General features: G+C 34.9%; 1 protein-coding gene across 2 annotated transcripts in view; it reads left to right on the top strand.

Moving 5' to 3' along the window:
• LOC111511729 (juvenile hormone esterase) overlaps nt 1-23,194 on the top strand; it is a 78,887-nt gene extending 55,693 nt beyond the window's left edge. For both annotated transcript variants that reach the window (XM_074178027.1, XM_074178023.1), the window contains exons 7-11: nt 5,572-5,716; nt 10,838-10,998; nt 11,531-11,663; nt 22,293-22,434; nt 22,823-23,194. In XM_074178027.1, the coding sequence (XP_074034128.1) occupies nt 5,572-5,716; nt 10,838-10,998; nt 11,531-11,663; nt 22,293-22,434; nt 22,823-23,003 (762 nt within the window). In that variant the 3' untranslated portion in view covers nt 23,004-23,194. The remainder of the gene's footprint in view (nt 1-5,571; nt 5,717-10,837; nt 10,999-11,530; nt 11,664-22,292; nt 22,435-22,822) is intronic.
• Nucleotides 23,195-23,436: the final 242 nt, after the last annotated feature.

The following is a 23,436-nucleotide window of genomic DNA, read 5'->3' as shown; positions in this document are numbered from 1 at the left end:
GAAAGATATGATACGAACCATTCATGCTGAATACCTCTAATACCCGTTTTGTACAGTTTGTCCAGGAGATTTTCGTGTTGTACGCAGTCAAAAGCACGGCTGAGATCACAAAAAATTCCAGTGGGATTTTCGCCTGCTTCAACAGCCTGTAGAAAATTCGAATAAAAAGAAATTATTGCCGTTGTAGTGGAATGGAGTGTTGGTTCGGAGTTAGAACATTATTTATATTCAGAAATTTATGTAGAAATTCCAACATTATGTATTCGAATACTTTTGAGAGTGCTGAGGAGACAGCAATAGGACGATAATTCTCCATAATTAATTCCATTAATAATTCTTCTTGCTGAAGAGATATGTTCATAATGTGAGTTAGGGGCGCTATGATGTAGGGTGCAATCCTTTTGAGTATATGTCCAGAGATGCCATCTGGTCCACACGAATGTTTATTTTTGATTTTGTCCCTGATAACCTTCAGTATATCATCTTCACTGACATATGTAGTGAACATACTATTCTCAATATTCGGTATCAAATTAGTCCTCAAAGGGTTATTTGTAGTTTTATTTATTTTGTCAACAATATCATGTGGAGTATTCACGAAAAAGTCATTGAACATATTTGCGATATCGAGTGGATCTTCTACAAGACCATCATTAGTATCTATAGTTATATTACTTTTCTTTGTGGTTTTTCCTGATAACTCGTTAACAACAGACCACGTGTTCTTATTTACGTTACCTGAAGAGTAAATTTTGCTTTGATAATAAAGACTTTTATTTTTCCTTACCAGAGTTTTATGTTGACTTTTTTGTGTTTGGTAGAGTTCTTTCAAGGTAGGATTAGTCTTCATCTGCTGATAAAGTTCTTTAAGGTTTTTACTTGACATTTTAATTTCAGTGTTAACCCATTCAGTTCTAGGTTTTTGCTTTTGATGTTTTCTGATAGGTTTTATTGGGCATTCACAGTTAAAATAAAATAACAGAGTATCATGAAAACTGTTGAACTTATCGTCTAGAGTATCTAGTTGATACATTTCTGGCCAGCTCTCTTTTTCTAAAGCATTTGACAAATTTCTAATATTAGTGTCATTTATTATTCTCCTATGAATATATGAAGATCTTCCATCAGTTCGATGTTGTTGCGTGGAAAAGAAGACAGTTTGGTGTGAAGATATATAGTTTTCGAGTACAGTCCATTCATTATTCTCAGGTAGGTTCGTATAAATTTGATCGAGCGTTGTTTGACAAGTCTGGCTTACTCTAGTAGGTTTGGTTATTCTGGGACTGAGACCATATGATATCAACAATTGTGTAAAGCTATTTGAGTTGGTATTACTCATGGAATGGGAGTTGAAATCACCATTTAATATTATGACTGTTTTAGGAGCAAATATTTTGTCAAGAATTAATGAGATTTTTTCAAAAAATGTTTCGAAGTTTCCTGATGGAGAGCGGTAACAGGTCAGGATGAGAATATTAGTATTATTATTTTTCCATAGGATACCACAAATTTCAATGTTTTTTTCAATGCAGTACTCTTGTAAATTCAACGGAGTTACATCTAAGTCGGCCTGAGACCATATACCAACTCCACCCCCTATACAATTGATTCTGTGATACGAGTTAGAGAGAGTAAAATCGGTAAAATTAAAAGAGTTTACAGAGCTTTCAGACTACCAGGTCTCTGTCAAACAGATAAATTTAAGTTTATATTTGTCGGTTAGATATTCAGCACTGATATAGTCAAGTTTGTCATAATTCAAACATTCTGCATTCAGCAGCAATAGGTCGGCTTGCTTTGGTACTTCACCTAAGTTTGAAGGGGGTTCACGGACCTCCGAAAGTTTAAAAAACGTTGGACGTATGCTCCTTTAGGCCATTTAGTTGAATCCATTGCAAGATCAAAATGGGATTCATAAATTGAGACTTTGAAAGAAGCGTAGATATCTGGATGTTTGGAAATTAGAGTCTCAGTTTTAACTTCAGAGAAATGTGGAATTAAAGATTGTGTCAGCTCCTCCGCAGTCATCGAGGGATCAACCCGGTATCCATGTAGACAAGCCATTTTTGGAATGCCTTTCAGTTCCTTACCATTGACTTTGATGGAACTATTATCTCCAACAATCAGTTTCCTTTTTAGTTTTGCCTTTTTAACTAATTTCCAGTCACTGTTGTTGGCCTCCATGTTATTCGCCAAATTGATAATCTCTTCACATTTTTGTTGCGTGGCCAGGTGCAACAAAGGTTGTGAAACATGTTTTTCGGTAATAGTTGGATTGTTAGAAGTATTTGAACACCCGGCAACGCTGTTGAGAGGATTCAGATTCACAGGCCTGGACACATCCACTTTATTTGAATAGTTTTTTCCCGTGTCTTGCTTTTTGTTGGTGTCTCCAATACCTTTAACTGGTGAGGTATTCGTCTTATCTTTTAATAGAACAATTTGTTCGCGCATCAAATCTATTTTGTCGCGAAGTTCTTGTATAATTTCATCTTTTTGTTTCACAATATAATTAAAAATATTAAGAATGACTACCTTACTTTCGCCTGCTAGGATTTCCATCGTATCAAAAAACGCTTGGTCGTTATCACCGCTAACTTTTTCGGAAGGACAACATATTACTATGTCTTCGTTGAGAAATTTGACATTGGTATTTCTTGCATAGCTTGTATGGAAGTTGTTCTCACATAGGGTGCACTTTACACCTTTAACTAGGTTTTTTTTACACTTATTACAGGATTTGTTTTTCGGAGCACTTTCACATACATTTGCACGGTTCGCTGCCATGTTGCCATTTTGCGTCACTGATGTGAGGTCAAAGCCTCTGGCTTCGAGCTCCTCACGGAGATCGTCGGTTGCCAGGTGTTCTGGCACGCCCCTGAAGACTGCACGAATTTGTCGTTCTTCAGGGAGCGAGTATGTGTGGTGAGGGATTTTTTCCTTCACCAGAAGCCTGGACAACCGTCGATAATCGTCAGATGTCTCCGGCTGGACTTTCATGCCGTCATGCAAGTTGACGTCTTTGGAGAACTTGATGTTCTCTTGGGTCGTCAACTTCAACAGAGGTACCCATTTGTCCTTCTGGCGCACAACAATAGGAGGAATTCTGGCTTTTTTGGCCGACGAATGTTTCGTTTAAGGGGGGCGGGGGTACCAGGCTCCTCCCCATGAATTGACTTGACAGTGCTTCCTGAGTTTGAGGCACTGTCATTTGCTACTTTAAGATCGGTTTCCATTTCATCATCGTTAATTATACTGCCGCTAGGAGTGGCGTTCTCATTGACCCGATTTTGGGTCAATTGATGCGAGGTTTCGGAATAGTAGTTCCGAGCCTCGTCTCTAACGCTGTCTATGACAGCTTTTTTAGATATTTTCTTTATCTTAGTCTTCTTTGTTTTTTCTTTCCAGATCCAGTCGCTCACCTTGCGGCTGGATACATCTAGGAGAGGAGGAAAATCGTCGCTGATGCGACGCTTCTTCGACGTAGAGGTAGAAGAGAAGGAAAGTACGCTTTCATTGTCAGAATCGTGGGCTGAAATTCCACTTGCAGTCGGAGCATTAGCCACTGCCTGTTTGCAGATCTGCCTGATTCAGGCCAAAGCTCGAAATTAGCTGGCATACAATGCTAACTATCTCGGCCTTGTCCCTTCCAGCCAGACCGCGAAGCAGTTCCTCCATACTGCTGGACATATTTAAACGAAAAAGAACACTGCTCACGCGTGAGCACAATGAACACAACGAAAATGATAATATTCAAACGTACTCACCAGGAGTGTTTTTATCCTGCACAAATAACACAACACACTAACTATTTAAGCCAGAAACACTGCAATACGGCTGATCATCAACCAGAAAACTGACGAAAATCACACCCAAACGCTCGGACACGTCAGGACAATATTATATACTATCAGTGAATGGATAAACTTAGAAGATAGTTATCAATGTCATGAAGACACTTTTACAAGCTACGGAAGAGATGGAGATAATACTACATGGTTACAGTATGCAGTTGCTAATATTGTAAAATACATTTCCCCGCCTCCTCAGTCTGTCTGAACGCAATAAACTCAAAAAATGGAGTTTCATATTATTTCCACCAATGGATATACTAATTCAAGAGGTTGCTTTATGTGTATGGTTTATGATTTGTGAGAATGAATGAAAACGCTACGCGATCGTTGTGTGATTAAAAACGCTTTCTGATCCCTTTGAGATACTTGTATACAAATAAATTCATTATATATTGTTTCTTTTTTTGAATTGAAGGGGTTATATTTTTAGGAGTGATTAATTTTTTGGGAAAGAAAGTTTTTGGCTTTCTACTACTCCATCTGATACAAAAAAAAGGGATGAGAGAATCTTCCAAAGAAAGGAAGGAAGTAATCAATTTGAAACTCTATACATGAATGTGTAGATCATGCAAAGAAGTAACTTTCACATACAAACTGAAAGAAAGTCCTCCTAAAACAGCTACTTTCATATAAACATTGAATTACAAAATCGTAATTCATGAATGAAGTGTGTGTATTTTCTATAATGTTATCCAATTTGGTACTGAAGAGCCTTAGGGCAAGTGTCTTAAGGCGAAACATCGGTGTATACCAGTGAGGGTGACAGTGGTCTATGTGAGTACAATTTATTGCCATTCATTCAAAGTAGAACTCATGTGAATGATATCTGATTCGTATTCCACAACAAATGTTTGAAATACAAACTGAGTAGAGAAAAGTATCTTCTGTATAATTCAGTGTTCATATAGAAGTATTTGTTTCGAAAGAATTATTTTTCTTTCGTGTAATTCAATGTTTATATGAAAGTAGCTGTTTTAGGAGGACTTTCTTTCAGTTTGTATGTGAAAGTTACTTCTTTGCATGATCTACACATTCATGTATAGAGTTTCAAATTGATTACTTCCTTCCTTTCTTTGGAAGATTCTCTCATCCCTTTTTTTGTATCAGATGGAGTAGTAGAAAGCCAAAAACTTTCTTTCCCAAAAAAATATTGTTTCTCTACTGAAGATCAACTCGTGTCCACGATGACATATCTATATTTTAGGAATAGCTGACTATACTCATTTCATTGTTTGAAGAAATATTCCACACAATGTGATGATTAGTAAGCTATTTCGATAGATGGATATTGTTCCTCATAAAATCAAATACCTAAGTTATTTCGAGCATTTTCATCATACAAACCGAACCAATATCTGCAAGTTACCACAAAATCGCTGGATAATGATTTCAAACATCCTCACAGACATCGATGTGATACGTCTAATGGTTTCGTTTCACGTTTCAAGAGTTGAAGGTCTTCATTATGAGTTACAAGCTGAGACAGAAAAAAATCTAAGCGTATATGTTCTATTATCTAAGCGACGCTAAAGTACTTTCTGATTATGAAGTCACTTTTGTGTGAATGTTATTTCTTCCAAAATTTTTTCATTAGATAGTTGCATAATTCAAATGTGTATCAACTAACCTTTTGAATGAAATTCGCAATCAATTTCCAATAAAAACCACTGTTTTTTGACAACATTGAATTTGTATACTGAAAATTTTCATTTTCAAGGCTTGCTCTGCGGCAAGCGGTACCGTTATAGAAAAACAAGGACCTTTCTCGTATCCCCCTCTACAGTCATTCATGGATGGAAACTTCAAAAAAATACCAATATTGATGGGTTTCAACTCGGAGGAATGGTTGTATTCAGCACTGGGTGAGTTAAATGATTCTTTCAAATTCATTTATTTTATGAGAATAGGCCGCTTTAGAGAAATTCCGGAATGGGTTTTTTTTTCAAATTATGATTTTTTGGCATATAGTGACGTTATCCATATGGGCGTGATGATGTATTCGTTGATTACTTCATAGGAGTATGAGTCGTGTGATAGCTCATTCGAAAGTTCATTAAATTTTCTATTTATCGATATGAACATTTATACAGGGTGGCCGAAAAATGAAAAAAATTAATTTTTGAATTGAAATTACTTACGCGAAGTATTCATCTGATTCAACAAATATAGAATACATTTTACTACTGTCAGGAAATAGAAAAAAGTTCAATCGATAAAAATTTTTTTTTTTTTGTTAAATTTAATGTTCAAATTGCCACCCACCCATCTGCCTCTTGGTTGTATTTGAATCGACGACAATATTATTCTTGATCATTGTAGATCATTCCTGAAGTCATGTAACGAGTTGCCAATCTGATTCTTTTCTCAAATCTTGAAAATTTTGTGGTCTTTCAGCGATCTAGATCATTCTCAATTATTTCTGGAAGGTATTGACATAAATGATAAGTCGCTTGCATGAAGTCGATAACTAATGACATCATCAAGTGATACACAAAAAATTTGTTATTGATGATGGTTGCATATGGAGATAAAACCAGAACCCAACAGATAGCAATTGATTATTTATTATAAAATATCCTAATACACCTATGACACAATCAACTGTTAGTGAAATTGGATTCTGTAGAAGTGAATCAAAATGTATTGAATACATTATATATACTTCTTGTTATGTTAGTCAATTCAATTCAAAAGTTGAACATTTTTTGGTCACCTTGTATGAATAATTATGTTTATATCACTACATAGAGTAAGAATCATTCTTTCAAATAAGCTATCACACAAACCACTATTCTCATAAAAAAACATCGATTACGTCACACCCAGATGGATAACATTACCAGTATGACATATATGTCAAAAAATCAGTTGTAAGTATCTGAACATTGACTGAAGAGTTGACATTTCACTTGACGTTTTTCGTGTTGAAGGTACCATGAGAGAATATTTATATTACGAGAAATGGCAACACTAATGTCAATAGGTAAAATGTGGCAATATCATGATAATATAACGTAACATAACAGCATGAACGTACCCACAAAGTTTTGATGTACAAGTGCTATTTGTTCTGTTTACAGACAGTAAAAAAAACAATTTGACCAAAAAATGGAAATTTCAAAATAAAAGTATCTAAAAGAACAATTTCTTCAGGCCAGTTTTAAATTACCTACACTGTAGGTTAATGGACTGATACCTTTCTGAAAACAACTTTTCCCCTGGCTAATACCACGAAGGGCGTTGGATTATATCCGACGAGAGGGCAAACAGCCCGAAACTGATCTGCAAGTGTGTTCCAATAATTGAAAATCGATTCCGTCAATTGTACCGCCAACAGCATATGCAGGAATAACTTCAGTGGAGAATCCTGCACTGATACCTGTCGTACATGATCCAATGCCCTTCGTGGTATTAGCCAGGGGAGTAGTTGTTTTCAGATAGCTGTCAGTCCAATAACCTACATTGTAGGTAATTTGAGACTGGTCAGAACAAAATGTTCTTCTAGATAATTTGATTCACAGCCAGTCTCCAAGTATGCCTATTCATTTTGAGAAAAATTTCAAGATAATTTTTTTGTTGGATTATTTTTCACAACTTTCAACGTGGAATATCTCAACAAAAATGTGTCAATGGACTTATTTCCCTGTATGGTGATAAAGCATCATCAAGAACCATAGTATACAGGGTGTAACTAAATAAGTGTAACATTTAAGGAGGTGATTCTCCATCGAACAAAAGATAGGATCTTTCATATAAAGAAATGTCATTGGATCATCCCTTGTTAAGATACAGCCCCTTAAAGGGGGTACATAAAATTTGTGAAACAATTTTTTCACAAGCACTAAAAAATTGATAATATAAAAATTTACCTGACGTTTTGTACTACCAAAAGACACTTAGCCAGCCATTTATTTGGTTTACCCCATGGTTGTAAGAGATGGAAAACGCGACCCCTAAAATTCTTTTCCGATGTAACTTTTTGTTTTATTATTTGTTTACCATTTAAAAATGTATTTTCGATAGCCTGTTTCATTCTCAACAAAAAATGTATCTTGGTTTTTTTGCCCAAAATGAACCAGTTCGCAGCAAAAAATTATTTTAGGAACAACTACAGAGATACATCGTCATAAATGCGAAAATACGAAACTAATCTATCTAGTAGGTCGCTATTAGCGGTAGTGACAATTAAATTGGTATGACGCTGTCAGTTTGTGAATTTTCGAAATTGAATTAATACTAATTGTGTGTTGTTCTGTTCTTAATTTATTACTTTAATAATTCACTTGTTATTAAAATGGCATATACAAATGGGGAAATGGCTGATATGCAGGGAAATGGATTAGAAGCTTCTAGAAGATATGCTGAAATGTTTCCTCAACAACAGCATCCTTCACATAGAATATTTGCTCGACTTCATCAACGATTACGAGAATATGGTTCATTCGACGAAAGAACGCAGGGTTCTGGTCGCCATCGAGAAGTACGAACACCACAGCTTGAGGAAGCAGTACTGGCTGATATGCATTACGTTTACGGTCTGTCGCAGGGGAATGGATTAGAAGCTTCTAGAAGATATGCTGAAATGTATCCTCAACAACAGCATCCTTCACATAGAATATTTGCTCGACTTCATCAACGATTACGAGAATATGGTTCATTCGACAAAAGAACGCAGGATTGTGGTCTCCATCGACCACTTCGCAGTTGGATGTTGAAAATGATTAGAAGGAATTGTGCCTTTCTGAAGACGATAGAATTCACAGAAGAATGTAGTTTTTCTCGGGACAAGATTATCAATTTTCATAATTACCACATATGGGCTGATGGAAACCCTCACGCTATTGTCGAAACTAACCATCAAGAACAGTTTTAACGTGTGGCTAGGAGTTATTGGAGATGATTTAATTGGGACTCATTTTCTACCTCCTCGATTAAATGGTGAGGCATACGTTCAATTTTTCAGAGAAGTGCATCCAGTACTGCTGTAGGAAGTTCCTTTGGGCGTCAGAAGGGATATGTTTTTATGCATGTTGGTGCTCCCGGCCATTTTAGTCAAGTAGCACGTCAGCATTCAACTGACACATGTGCAAATCAGTGAATAGGTCGAGAAGGAACACAGAACTGGCATGCTCGATCCTTGGATCTCAATCCTCTCGATTTCTCTATTTGGGCCATTTACAGCATTTGGTTTATCGTACTCCTGTTCACGATGTAGAGGACTCAAGAAACCGCATCATCGATGCGTGCAGGGTAATCAGAGAGACTCTAGGAATATTTGAGCAAAACGTGGCTCAATGCGCCGACGTCTAGACGCATGCGTAATGTCTGAAGGTAGACATATTGAATATTTACTATGATTTCTACATGTTATGTGTTTTGTTATTAGTAAATTAGTTTTGTTTATTACCCTTTAATCGTTCAATGCAGGTACTAACTACAAAATAACAATAAATCCAGTTCGCATTTATGACGATGTATCTCTGTAGTTGTTCGTGAAATAATTTTTTGCTGCGAACTGGTTTATTTTGGGCAAAAAACCCAAGAGACAGAATGAAACAGGCTATCGGAAATAAATTTTTAAATGGTAAACAAATAATAAGACAAAAATTCACATTGGAAATAAATTTTAGGGGTTGCGTTTTCCACCCCTTACAACCATGGGGTAAACCAAATAAATTACTGGTAAAACGTCAGGTTAATTTCAATATTTCAGTGCTTGTGAAAAAAATTGTTATACAAATTTTATGTACCCCCTTTAAGGGGCTGTATCTTAACAAGGGATGCTCCAATGAAGTTTCTTTATATGAAAGATCAGATCTTTTTTTCGATGAGGAATCACCTCCTTGAATGTTCCACACTTATTCAGCTACACCCTGTATATCTGATATAGTGAATTTATTCGTGGTCGTAGTTCGGTCGCCGAAGAAATCCGTGAAGGTCGTCCAAAATCGCTTGTTGTACCACAAAACATCGATGCAGTGTGTGAACTGATAATGCAAGATCTTCATGTGACATATTGTGAGATAATGGAAAATTAGTTGCAAATTAGTTCCACTTCAATACATTTGATTTTGCCTGAACACTTAGTTGTGAAAAAATGTGTTTTCGTTAGATACCCCATCATTCATCAATCATTCAAAAAAAAGGCTCGCATCAAGTGGTGTGAGGGAATGATTGGAAAGTTCGACTGTGGTGCTTAAAAAGACGTGTATAAAATCTTGTCAGGTGACGAATCATGGATATATGCGTATGAGCCGGAAACAAAACAGCAATCGACTGTGTAAGTATTCCACGACAAGCTAATTTCAATAAAAGTTGTTCATGGTAGAAGCACTGCGAAGCAAATGGTCGCCTATTTCTTTGACCGAATAGGTCATGTGGCCAGTGTTCTGCTTGAGCAGAATTCTGGGTGGTACACGAGCATTTGTTTGTCCAAAGTCTTCGGAGAAATTCGCCGAAGATGAATCATTCTCCATCATAACAATGTGAGCTCTCACACACTTCGGCAAACATCGAATTGATGACTCATCCTCCATACAGTTCTGATTTGGCACCCAATGACTCCTTCTTGTTCCCGAATATCAGAAGTAAACAACGTGACCAACAATTTACGAGCCCCAAAGAAGCAGTTGAAGTGTTCAAACATCATGTTTTGGAGGTGTATCGAGAGGAATGGAAACACTGCTTTGACAAATGTTTTGAACGAATGCAAAAGTGTACTAATCATCGAGGGAAATATTTCGAAAAACAATATAGCAATTTTCATTAGAAAATGTTTCTTATTATCTGCTATTCCCGAAACATAAATAGTATCTCTCTAAAGAGCGGTTTTGAAAGTTGGATCCAAACACGCTGAGGCTTACTTCAGATAAGCAAAATAGAGTACCAATAAGAAATATTTTTTTCCTAGTTTGTAGTTTGGATACTGAGAATAGGTATTCCTTGAGTTGTGGTGATATTTTTTCATGAATATTCAATTCCAGATACAAACCTCACTGAGCGTGCTGAGATAGATGATAATCCTGATGAACTGATAACAGATTTAATACATATGTCTCCAGAAAACAGAACAATCGCTGGTCAACTCCTCAAAAAAGTGTATACCAATACTTCATTTCAAGAAGATATCGGCGCATTTTGTAGGGTGAGTTCATATCAAAAACATCTCATCTCAGTTGAATTTCTAGAGAAATATACTGAAGAACTTCGAAGTTACATTCTTTAGGCTTGTAAGGTACCTGAATAAAAGCTGAGTAACCTGTGTGGAAAAACTGGCTTAAAAGGGGGACAAATGTAAACAAGACAAAGGTTACGTAGACTTTCACCGACGTGTATATTACTGGAGTTTTATCCCAACACCAACCTCTTCAAAATGATCACTTGGTGATTGAAAAACGTGTCAAGGTGTTGTAATGGAAGGATTGGTGTTGGGATAGAACTCCAGTTATATTCATTACTGCACCAAAGGTTCCAAACAGTGCATTACATATTCTAAATGTAATTGAGGTTCTGCGGAACCTTCGTCGAAAAAGAGATACCGACAATGAAAGCTACGTCGCGTCGGGTAAACTGCCAGCTTGATATGAAAGTTATAATGTCTTCTGGAACGTAACAGATTTATAACAGCATTTCGTTATACAAACATTAACTAGTAATTTCATTATGGTTTTTTTCAGTGGTTTAGCGATAGGATGATGATAACTCCAATTTGTAAACAGGCCGAGCTCATATCTTCGGAAGTGCCCGTTTATTTATACCAGTTTTCCTATTATGGCGAATTGGGGCAGGGACCAACTGAAATCATTCCAGGTAAATTTCTGAAGAAAGCTAACATGAATGTGATTATTCTAGGTGATCATTTCACGACTGATTCAAATGATTTCTGAAGTTTAATCTTGGCTTGAATACACAATAAAAATTCTTAGTTGAAAAAATAATACTATCGCATATAAAAATTGGAAAAGTTGAATTTCATAACGTAACATCCTCGGAAAAGTATGGAATTCACAGAATTTGATCAACATCAGCCTTTACCAATTATAACCTTGCGCATCCAATGATACTTTCCTTTGCAATCTGTTGCAAAACCAAGTTTCGACATAGACCACCTCATGTTTAAAAAAAAGAGCCACAGGTAGACAGCTGTTTCAGCCTATTGGGCATCGTCAGTACCAGGCAGGCGGTTCTCGATTGAAGACAAAATGAGAAAAACCAAGAAAGTACTTGATAAAAATAGCTGCTCTTAAATTGAAATCAATATGGGAATGATCAAAGAGTACTTATCTATGGATATATTTTCCAGCAGCTTGACTGCATTAAGCTTTCTAGATTTCATATATATATATAACATATATATATAATATATATAACAATAGTTTATTTTTGAGTGGGTACAACACTCCAAAAAGGGGGGCAAACCGCGGACACGTGTTTCTGGCTATTGCCTCATCAGCGCGGTGGCAATAGCCAGAAGTACGTGTCCGCGGTTTGCCCCCTTTTTGAAGTGTTGTGTCCACTAGTTGTTCCATTATATATTATATATATATATATATATATATATATATATATATATATATATATATATATATATATATATATATATATATATATATATATACAAATTTACAAATTTGTATATATTATACAAATTTACAATTATATTTTCACTTTTGATCAATGAAATTAAACAAATAATTTCAATATAAAAAATTATAAACCACTTACATCATTAAAATCTCACTGTATTTGCAAATATCTTAAAAATCACATTTTCTCTGGTGCTGTGACAAAATTTCAACGTCAAATTTGTATTTGACTTTTCGGCTTTTCTATGTTTGTATTTATATGCCGATTTATATTTCAAACTAACTTTGGCGAGTCCTTTTTTGATATTTTATTACTGTTTAATGTTTGTCATACTTTTTGTAGATATTCTTGATAAAGGAAAAAATACATTTCCGAAAGCTTGAATAGCAGAAAATAGTTTTCCTATAGCCCACAGAAATTTGACTGACTCGCCAAAGTTAGTTTAAAATATAAATCGGCATATAAATACAAACATAGAAAAGCCGAAAAGTCAAATGCAAATTTGACGTTGAAATTTTGTTACAGCACCAGAGAAAATGTGATTTTTAAGATTTTTGCAAATACAGTGAGATTTTAATGATGTAAGTGATTTATAATTTTTTATATTGAAATTATTTGTTTAATTTCATTGATCAAAAGTTAAAATATAATTGTAAATTTGTATAATATATACAAATTTGTAAATTTGTATATATATATATATATATATATATATATATATATATATATATATATATTATGGAACACCTAGTGGACACAACACTTCAAAACGGGGGGCAAACCGCGGACACGTACTTCTGGCTATTGGCCACCGCGCTGATGAGGCAATAGCCATAAACACGTGTCCGCGGTTTGCCCCCCTTTTCGGAGTGTTGTGTCCACTAGTTGTTTCAATTTTGATTTTTATCATGCACACTCGATAAAATATCTCTCTCTCTCTCTTTCTATATATATATATATACATATATATACATTGGTATATAGCCATATGGTATTTTTTATATTTGAAATGAGATAACTCAAAAAATAATAATTTCATTAATGGTATAGAAGCATAAATTATTTGAACCAACGTGACCAATATGAAAATAATTCAACTCTATGTGTTAAGAACCGCATAATCGCTAAGATTCAATAAATTGGTGGATGTAACCGTCACCACGTGGTAGGAGATCATCATGAAGAATGAGAGATAAAACTTTCTATGTTTTTATACAACTTTTTATACCACAAGTGGTATAAATATATAGGAAGTTTCATTTCTCATTCTTTATTGCAAAGATTCGTAGGATAGAGATAAAATATACCAATGATTGATATGATGATGATGTGCTTCAAAATAATTTTATTGTGATCGACAAAAAGGACTTACTCTGAAATGAAAGAAAAAGTTGATATATCACAATCTTTCCTGGCAAACAAAGATTTTGGCTTTCCATTCCTAGGTCTTTATACAAAAAAGATGTGGGAACACAAGCACAGGAAAATCCTTGAGGCGCTTCGAAAGCGGTGTCTGTGCAAAAGTAGTGATTTATATTGGATTTGAATCGCTGGAGATTGGATTCATAGTGGATTCACAGCCCGACGCGTCCGACTTGGTACTTTCCGTGAAAGTAACCATAAAGGAGAAACAAATACCCAGCTTTCCTTCGATGTACCAGACTATTAAGATTGCAAGTGATGTTCGCGTCTCCAATCAGGCGGATGACTCTTTTCTAGATAGAATCTAGCAGGTTCAGGGTATGCTTACGGACGAAGCTACATACATGAGAACAATACTCCAAAGAAGGTCTGATATGGGCTTTATAGAGCATCAAAAGTTGCTGAGGTGTATACAGGTTTCTGGTTCGAAAGAGTGTTCCAACCTTATGAGAAGCAACCTTTGCAATTTTAGCGACATGATTGTGCCAAGACATACTGGTGCTTATCGAAGCAGAAAGCGGAATTGTCTGTCCTGACATTATTTTATCCGGTTTGGAGGTATTTATCTTTTTGGAGAAAACCAATGCTTGAGTTTATGTGGTATTGATTTGAACCGGATTAGTTCCACCTTAATTCGAAATCACTTCAAGATCCTCATTGAGATATTCAATCTCATTCTGCCGGTGAAGATGTGCATCCGTAGCCGATATCCTGGATTCCAAATGAAATGACTAGACAAGTGTGCTGTCGTCATCAAAGCAATATATTACATTCTTGGTTTTTTCCAAGAATTGGATATACGTTGATATACAATAAAAACAGGGTTGGACTGAATATATATCCCTGAGGAACACCAGGGTTGATGATCGACGGCCACTTGCAGGGAACGTTCTTCTTGGAAGCTGAAGAGCCAAAGAAAGGAAAAAAACAATTAATTCCAAAATAAGTTCTTAACAAAGATATGTACATCTTGCAAAAAAGTAACTTTCAGATACAATTTGGAAAAAACCCAGCGATGACAGTACTATTCCGTTCTGTCATTCGCTTATTCGATTCAATTCCAGCCACAGGAATCCTATTTGAATTGAAAAGGGAATATTTTTTAAGGAGAAAAGAAAAGTTTTGACTTTCTTCATTTCAATACAAAAAACATGTGGGTATCTTCTAAAGATTTCATGTGTATGGAGATGAAGAAGTAGAAAGCCAAAACTATTCTTTCCCAAAAATTACTGCCCTGAAAATATACTCTTACCAGTTCAGCTGTTTTCTCGGGTTTCGCTCCGTGTTCTGTGTATTAATCCTTATGGGGAGAAAATACACAGAACACGGAGCGAAACCCGAGAAAACAGCTCATCATATATATATATATATATATATATATATATATATATATATATATATATATATATATATATATATATACAGGGTCCTGCAACAGTGGCGCGGTGTTCCATATCTCTATATAGGAAGCAAATAGGAATCTAATTTTCTATAATATTACCTTATTGCTCGAGCTTGACAAAATAAAAATATTGGCGGTCACACAGGGTGTTCCATTTTTTCTGGGCGGATCCCAACTGTGTCTTTTTGAATGGCAACCTATATTTTTTATCGCTTTTTCGGTTTCTTCATAGAAAATAAAATAAACTTTATGTATATCTGCACTTCGAAAATATTGACGGTTTTCGAAATATCTAGCATGACAGGTTTTTTTTTCCAATATTCGTCACTCAGAATATTTGAAATTATAAAGTGGTGCCAAGTCCAGTTGAAATTTTTTTTTGATCAAATATTCTACATTGGTAACTCTCTCAAACGATATATCTGAAATCGACCTGTGATATACAGGGTATGAAAAACCGCTTGCCAAATATTGTAAATGAAAATTTGCAAAATCTTCCTTAGATTAAATGGAACACCCTGTATATTATTGATCCATAAGAAGCGCCAACGAAACCTCTACAAATTTCATTAAGTATTCCCTATGGCTAAGTTCAATAGTTTTTCTTAAATGAGCATTTCTTTCGAAAAATGGTCATTTTTTCAAAGCGAAATCCATTTGACGACTGATAAAAATATACGAAAGATATCTTGTTTCAATTTTGTACATTAGAAGGTGTCCAAACAAATATTTTTCAACGAAATAAATGTATGTACCTATCACTTTTTGCTAAATGGAAAATTATTTTTTCATTGGATGCAGAATTTCACTCATAAATCGTGCAATATCAAACCAAACAAGTTAACAGAAAGAAACATTATAAATAACTATTTTTTTCATGTTATTATATTCATTCAGAGCTTGAGTTCTAGATATTCAAATTTGTCAACTGGCAAATTACAAAACTACAAAAGGGAGAGATTAATTAAGGTTGATAATGAAACTTTTATAAAATATGTTCAACATGTCTTCCATTTTCTTGAATGCAGAGCTGAAGTCTATGTTTGAAAGACTGTTCTACCCTGCGCAAGACAGCTGGTGTAATGCTGCGAAAAGCATTCGTTATTCTAAGTCGCATATTTTCGGGAGAAGTTGGTGGCTCAACGTAAACCATATTTTTTATGTATCCCCATAAGAAAAAATCTAGTTTCGTCAAATCTGGTGATCTAGCGGGCCACCGTACAGACCCATTCCGTCCTATCCATTTATTGGGAAATACTTCATTTAGATGATCTCTCACTTCTGCCGAATAGTGAGCAGGTGCACCATCATGTTGTAACCACATTCTATTGCGGAGGTCAAGAGGAATATCATCTAACAAACCTGGTAAATCATTTCGTAAGAAATTGAGATACATTGCACCATTCATATGTCCCTCAAAAAAGTATGGACCAATTACATATTCTCCAATGATGCCTCCCCAGACATTTATCGACCACCTATGTTGATAATCCACCTGTCTCAATAAGTGAGGATTTTCTGTCGCATAATAATGGTAATTATGTCGATTTACAAATCCATTTTTATGGAATGTCGATTCATCCGACCATAAAATATTATTGGAAAAATATTCTTTTCGACGAATTTTGTTCATGGCCCAATTGCAAAATCTCACTCTTTTCTCGAAATCAGCATACAGTAGTTCTTGATGTAACTGAACGTGGTATGGATGCAAGCGATGTTTCTTCAATACTCGTTGCACTGATCTCTCACTTATATCCACTATTTCCCCAATTTGTCGTTGACTCCTACTAGGATCTTCTTCAACAGCAAGAAGAACTTGCAATTCATTATCTTCATTAGTAGCTGGCTTGATGCGCTCATGTTTGGAATAATTAATAGATCCAGTTTCAACGAATCGTCCCAAGACCTTTCGGAAAGATCTTTCATCTGGATGCCTTCTATCTGGATACCGTTGAGAATAAATTCTACTTGCCAATAAACAATTCCTGTCTGATTCACCTAATATGAAAATCATATCAATCAAATCACTTTTTGATAACAACATTCTGATGAAATTATACCGACAGTTCAACTTCACGATTGACTAAAAATTTCAATATTCATTTTCAGCCAAATATTTTGTTCTGTCATTTGCCAGACTACTTGATTTCCAATAAATATTTCATTCGCTGAAAGGTTGTTTTAGACCGAAAGAATATGGCACAAATTCCGAGATTTTTGAAATTATTGTAACTATTCAAGAACGTCCATTTTGTGGTGTAATTCGCAACTTGTTTATCTAGCAACAGGTAATTTTAGGAATGGGCGATATTTTAAGGAAAGGGTATTTTTTGTATATTCTTATCAGTCGTCAAATGGATTTCGCTTTGAAAAAATGACCATTTTTCGAAAGAAATGCTCATTTAAGAAAAACTATTGAACTTAGCCATAGGAAATACTTAATGAAATTTGTAGAGGTTTCGTTGGCGCTTCTTATGGATCAATAATATACAGGGTGTTCCATTTAATATAAGAAGATTTTGCAAATTTTCATTTACAATATTTGGCAAGCGGTTTTTCATACCCTGTATATCACAGGTCGATTTCAGATATATCGTTTGAGAGAGTTACCAATGTAGAATATTCGACCAAAAAAAAATTTCAACTGGACTTGGCACCACTTTATAATTTCAAATATTCTGAGTGACGAATATTGAAAAAAAAACCTGTCATGCTAGATATCTCGAAAACCATCAATATTTTCGAAGTGCAGATATACATAAAGTTTATTTTATTTTCTATGAAGAAACAGAAAAAGCGATAAAAAATATAGGTTGCCATTTAAAAAGACACAGTTGGGATCCGCCCAGAAAAAATCGAACACCCTGTGTGACCGCCAATATTTTTATTTTGTCGAGCTCGAGCAATAAGGTGATATTATAGAAAATTAGATTCCTATCTGCTTCCTATATAGAGATTTGGAACACCGCGCCACTGTTGCAGGACCCTGTATATATATATACAGGGTGTCCCTGGACTTCCTCTTTTCCTCTCGGGAATGTATAGATGGGGTCAAAATATCACCAGTACTTCATATAACTTTTTTTCCTAAAAATCTTCGTAACCAAGTTACGGGCCCTCGAAGTTACAAAATGAAAAATGTTTTTCTTTGATAACTTTTCAAGTGAATATTCAAAATCATCCAAATTTTGGTAATTGACTAAACAAATGAATTCCGTCGATGAGCTTTCATGCAGGAGTCAGTTGTTTTGCTACAAAGTCAGGAACGGACTACCCCCGATGGTCCACACCCCAAAACTTTGAAATGACAGATATTTTTCAATATTTTCCAACAAAATAAGGTTACTTGGACAATTTTATGGATAAAAGTACTCGTGTGGAAAGTCGATCGGAGCAACGAGTCTTGATAAAAATGTAGTTCTACTCGACGACATCAAACCCGCTCGTCCACCATTATTTGAAATGAATAATTATCAAAGCAGAAATAATAATGATAACGTCAATTCAACAACATTTATAACAGGAATAATACAAAGTATGCTAAAATGAAGTCGTAAACAAAAAGTACAGTACCTATATGGAAGTTTAAGTCACAATTGTGATAGCAGATATTTTTTCAAAAGAAATATCAAGTTCTGTGGATTCGTGGTGTTTTTAAACTAACAAGCTACTCTACTATGAAATATCGAATTCATTCCATATTTTGTATGTACATAATACGTGTGGAATAATCACGTTTCGTGTTGATCAGTTATCTGAATCTCATGAAACTCAACATTCGAATGTTTCAAATTCTTCTTCAGAGCTAAACTGTTGAGGAATTTCACTGATAATTATAATTTTATGGGAGAAATTCTTTAACACGAATCTAAATTTAGCTGAAAAACGCACATCGGAAAAAATATTTACTATACTAATAAAAAGCAAACGAATGAACTACAAAAACGGCTGCACATGATCAGGTGAAAAATATCCAGGGAATAATTATGTTCCATTTCTTTCACAGATGTTGACAAAAAAACCTTTTAGAAAATTTTGATAAAAAATGAGAAACTGGAATGCGATTTTGTTTTGTTGAGTGGTGCGTTGTCATATGACTATCATTGTATTGTCAATATTCTATAGGATATTTTGATTTTTTTTTATATGGCTGAACAGTTTACATTCAATGAATATGCAGATATGCATGTATTTTATGGACGAGCATTTTGTAATGCTGCAGAAGCTCGTCGTCTGTATTCCGAGCATTTTCCCAATCGAACGGTACCGTCAAGAGAAACATTCGAGCGTGTCGATCGCAGCTTGAGGGAGACAGGTATGTAATAATTGATAATTGATTTGAGCACGTTGTTTTATTTCGATATTATTGTAGGTACAGTTTTGCCAAAACGAGGTGGTGAGGGCGCTCCTAGGACTGTACGTACCGTTGTATTGGAGGAAAATATTTTGGAAGCCGTCGCTGATGATCCTTCAATGAGCATCAGAAATCTATCAGAACAGTTCCATACATCCAAGTCCACTATTCATAGAATAATTAGGGAACAACTGCTCCACCCATTTCACATCCAGAAGGTACATGCCATGACACCTCAAGATTTTCCAGCACGACTGGAATATGCCAATTGGTTCATGGATAGGCAAAGAGAGGATATGACTTTTATTAATCGAGTTTTATTCACTGATGAAGCAGGTTTCAGTAGAGATGGAGTTATCAACTCTCATAATCTCCATATATGGGCCGAAGAAAATCCCCATGGGATATTGCAAACCAAACACCAACGGAAATTCAACGTGAATGTTTGTGCTGGTATCATAGGAAACCATCTTATAGGACCATTCGTTCTACAGGACCGATTGAATGAAGAACGTTATTTGGAGTTCATTCAGAACGATTTGAATGGACTTTTGGAACATGTTCCATTGCAAACCCGAAGAGATATGTGGTTTATGCATGATGGCGCTCCTCTTCATTTTAGTTTGATTGTGCGTGACCATCTGAACCATATTTTCCACAATAGATGGATTGGTAGAGGTGGACCATATTCATGGCCATCGCGGTCTCCGGATTTAAATCCATTGGATTTCTTTCTGTGGGGGCATCTAAAAAGCCTTGTTTACGCTACACCTATTCACACAAGAGATGCATTGTTGAATAGAATAACATTACATTGTGAAGCCATACGAAACGACCCTGGAATGCTATTTCAAGTACAGAGAGGGTGTCTTCGCAGACTAAGAAAATGTATAAAGAGAGAAGGTGGTCATATCGAGCAGTTTCTGTAGCGGATTTTTCATTTCTGTTTGCTCTTGAGGCTCTTGAGTTTCGTTAGTTAAACGTGTTTGCATTATAAAAATTCGTTATGAACATTTTACCTATCATTTCCATTTTCCTTAAAAACTAATATTTTCGAATAATGTTAGACATCTCAGGATAAATGTTGTTGAATTAACGTTATCATTATTATTTCTTTGATAATTATTCATTTCAAATAATGGTGGACGAGCGGGTTTGATGTCGTCGAGTGAAACTACATTTTTATCAAGACTCGTTGCTCCGATCGACTTTCCACACGAGTACTTTTATTCATAAAATTGTCCAAGTAACCTTAATTTGTTGAAAAATATTGAAAAATATCTGTCATTTCAAAGTTTTGGGGTGTGGACCATCGGGGGTAGTCCGTTCCTGACTTTGTAGCAAAACAACTGACTCCTGCATGAAAGCTCATCGAAGGAATTCATTTGTTTAGTCAATTACCAAAATTTGGATGATTTTGAATATTCACTCGAAAAGTTATCAAAGAAAAAAAAGTTATATGAAGTACTGGTGATATTTTGACCCCATCTATACATTCCCGAGAGGAAAAGAGGAAGTCCAGGGACACCCTGTATAATTTCATTTAAAAAATATTTTGATAAATAACACTTCCACTGGGTTACCTGTATTCTGAAAAATATTTTGGGAAATCTCAATACATTGATATGTTAAACTTTCATGCGAAACATTTTTTGATGACTTCATTCCATCTCAAACTTCCGGTTAAGTATTGATATGGTTCACAATGGACATTTTTTGAATTTTCATTTTCAGAGTCACACAAAAAGTTTGCGATACATAGAAATTTTTTATATTCACTGATATAATGAAATTTTGACTTCGCAGTTAGTTTGTGCATAGAAAATGGGTAAAAAATAGCCTGTTTCCTTTCGTCCTGTGCTATTCTAGTTATGGAACTGTAGGTCAATGTTTAGTTCACAAAAAAGTATGTTATTTCGGGTTAGTTTGTAACTGAATTATTGGTAAGAAAAATAATCGAAATGGATAAAAATCTATTCAAAAAGGGAATACGAGTGTAATGAGAATAAAAAGAAAAACGTTTATTCGATTATTGACATATCAACGTCCATACATTGAAAATCCGAATCAGTTCAACGATGAAATGAAAAAACTAGATGAACTTTGCAATAACAAAGACGAATTTCTGGAGTTGTAAGTATTTCTTTTTCTGCTAACAGACCAATGCGGGTATTTTCTTGGCAAGATATGACATTGAAGTCTCATATTCATCAAAATGATGGAATTTGAATCATGTACCATTCGAATCGATAAAACGGAAGATTAAAAAGAATTGAAAAAATTATAGTGAAAGTAAAGAGTCCAAATTTCAATCAGGGTTATAGAATACGAAAACTTAGCAACTTTTTTCTTTATCATTTTTCGAAATTTCAAAAAAACAGGATTTTCGAAAAAAAAAGTTAAATTTGACAGGTTTAGAGTGGCCTATGACAAAAGATAAGAGGGTGTTGTTTACTCACATTTCAAGCACAAACTAACTGCGAAGTTAAATTTCCATCATTTCTAATAATGAAAAAAACATTCATACGTTGCGAAGTTTATGTGTGACACTATATGAGCTATATAAATCAATGTTTTTGGCTAAAGTTTGAAAAACATTTCAGAGAAGAATTGGAGCAATTGGAATATTTACCATAATCCTCAGCTATTTCATTTATTATTATTTTTCAAGGTGCTGGAAGAGTACCTCACGCTGCAGATATACATTATATGTGGGAAGATGTCTCCAATTCTGATCTTAGCAAATTTCCTGAGGAAGATGTATTAACGCTCCACCGTTTCGTTAGGATGTGGACCAACTTCATAAAATATTTGTGAGTAATAAAAAATATGAATATTTTCACCATCTTTGGTACATATGAAGTGGGGATTATTCGATCAATGAATGTCATAACTTTGAAAAAAACGATATGCATGTTGGATTATGTTCATATTTTTACTCACACTTAGAGAACATAGTATGCTTACATGATCAGAATCCCATTGTTATCTCATACTTGAAGTTACTTTCAGAAACCATTAGCTTTTTAATATTAGAGTACGTTTATAAACGTTACAAAAAGTGGAATCATTGTACTCAAAGTTTTGCGAACACAATCCTTTTTTCGTACAGTATTTAAGAAGTTGAATACTTTGAAGACTTCTACATAGAATAATAGTTGTTATATAATATGCTTTCATTCTATGATTTTGCTTTTTCAGAAATCCAACACCAGAGAAAGATCCACTCTTGGATAATTTCCTATGGCCTACAACAAATAGTAATAATCTGCTCTATTTCAACTTCAACGACACTCTAGAAGTGAGGGAATATCCTAGGCAATACAAAAATGTCAAGGCAATTTTAGACAATTACATGATACCTCCATATGACTACTACTAAAAATAAATTATGATACTCTGAAATGAAAAATATACATCTTTACAGTTGTTCTCCAAACCACCTATCATTGTAATGACTCAACACTTACTACATCGATTGCAAACACACATTTCACTGTTCTGAAACATGTTTTGTAGATGCTTGGCAGTTTATTTGCATAGGTTCAATTCAATATAAAAATATTCGTTTGACATTAATATATTTTTGACTTGTTCCACCCACTTGCCTATTTCTTCAAGTTACCTTCAATTGTTTTCTTTCGTGAGTAAGCATTGAATCTAAGCACCCCCTCTTTTTATCTCAGGATAATATCTCGGTCAACAATATCTCAGCCAGAAATATCGTTGTATGAAACATATCAAGCAAATTACATCTCAAGACTGAAACATTTCGAACCGAATACGCAAAACGCCAAAATTAAAAAAATTCTGTA

Source organism: Leptinotarsa decemlineata, unplaced genomic scaffold (genome assembly GCF_025532065.1).
Source record: "Leptinotarsa decemlineata unplaced genomic scaffold, Ldec_3_MD MMD2_P_RNA_scaffold_14, whole genome shotgun sequence".
NCBI lineage: Eukaryota > Metazoa > Arthropoda > Insecta > Coleoptera > Chrysomelidae > Leptinotarsa > Leptinotarsa decemlineata.
Note: the sequence above shows the minus strand (reverse complement) of the source record. Positions and strands in the feature narration are given on the sequence as shown.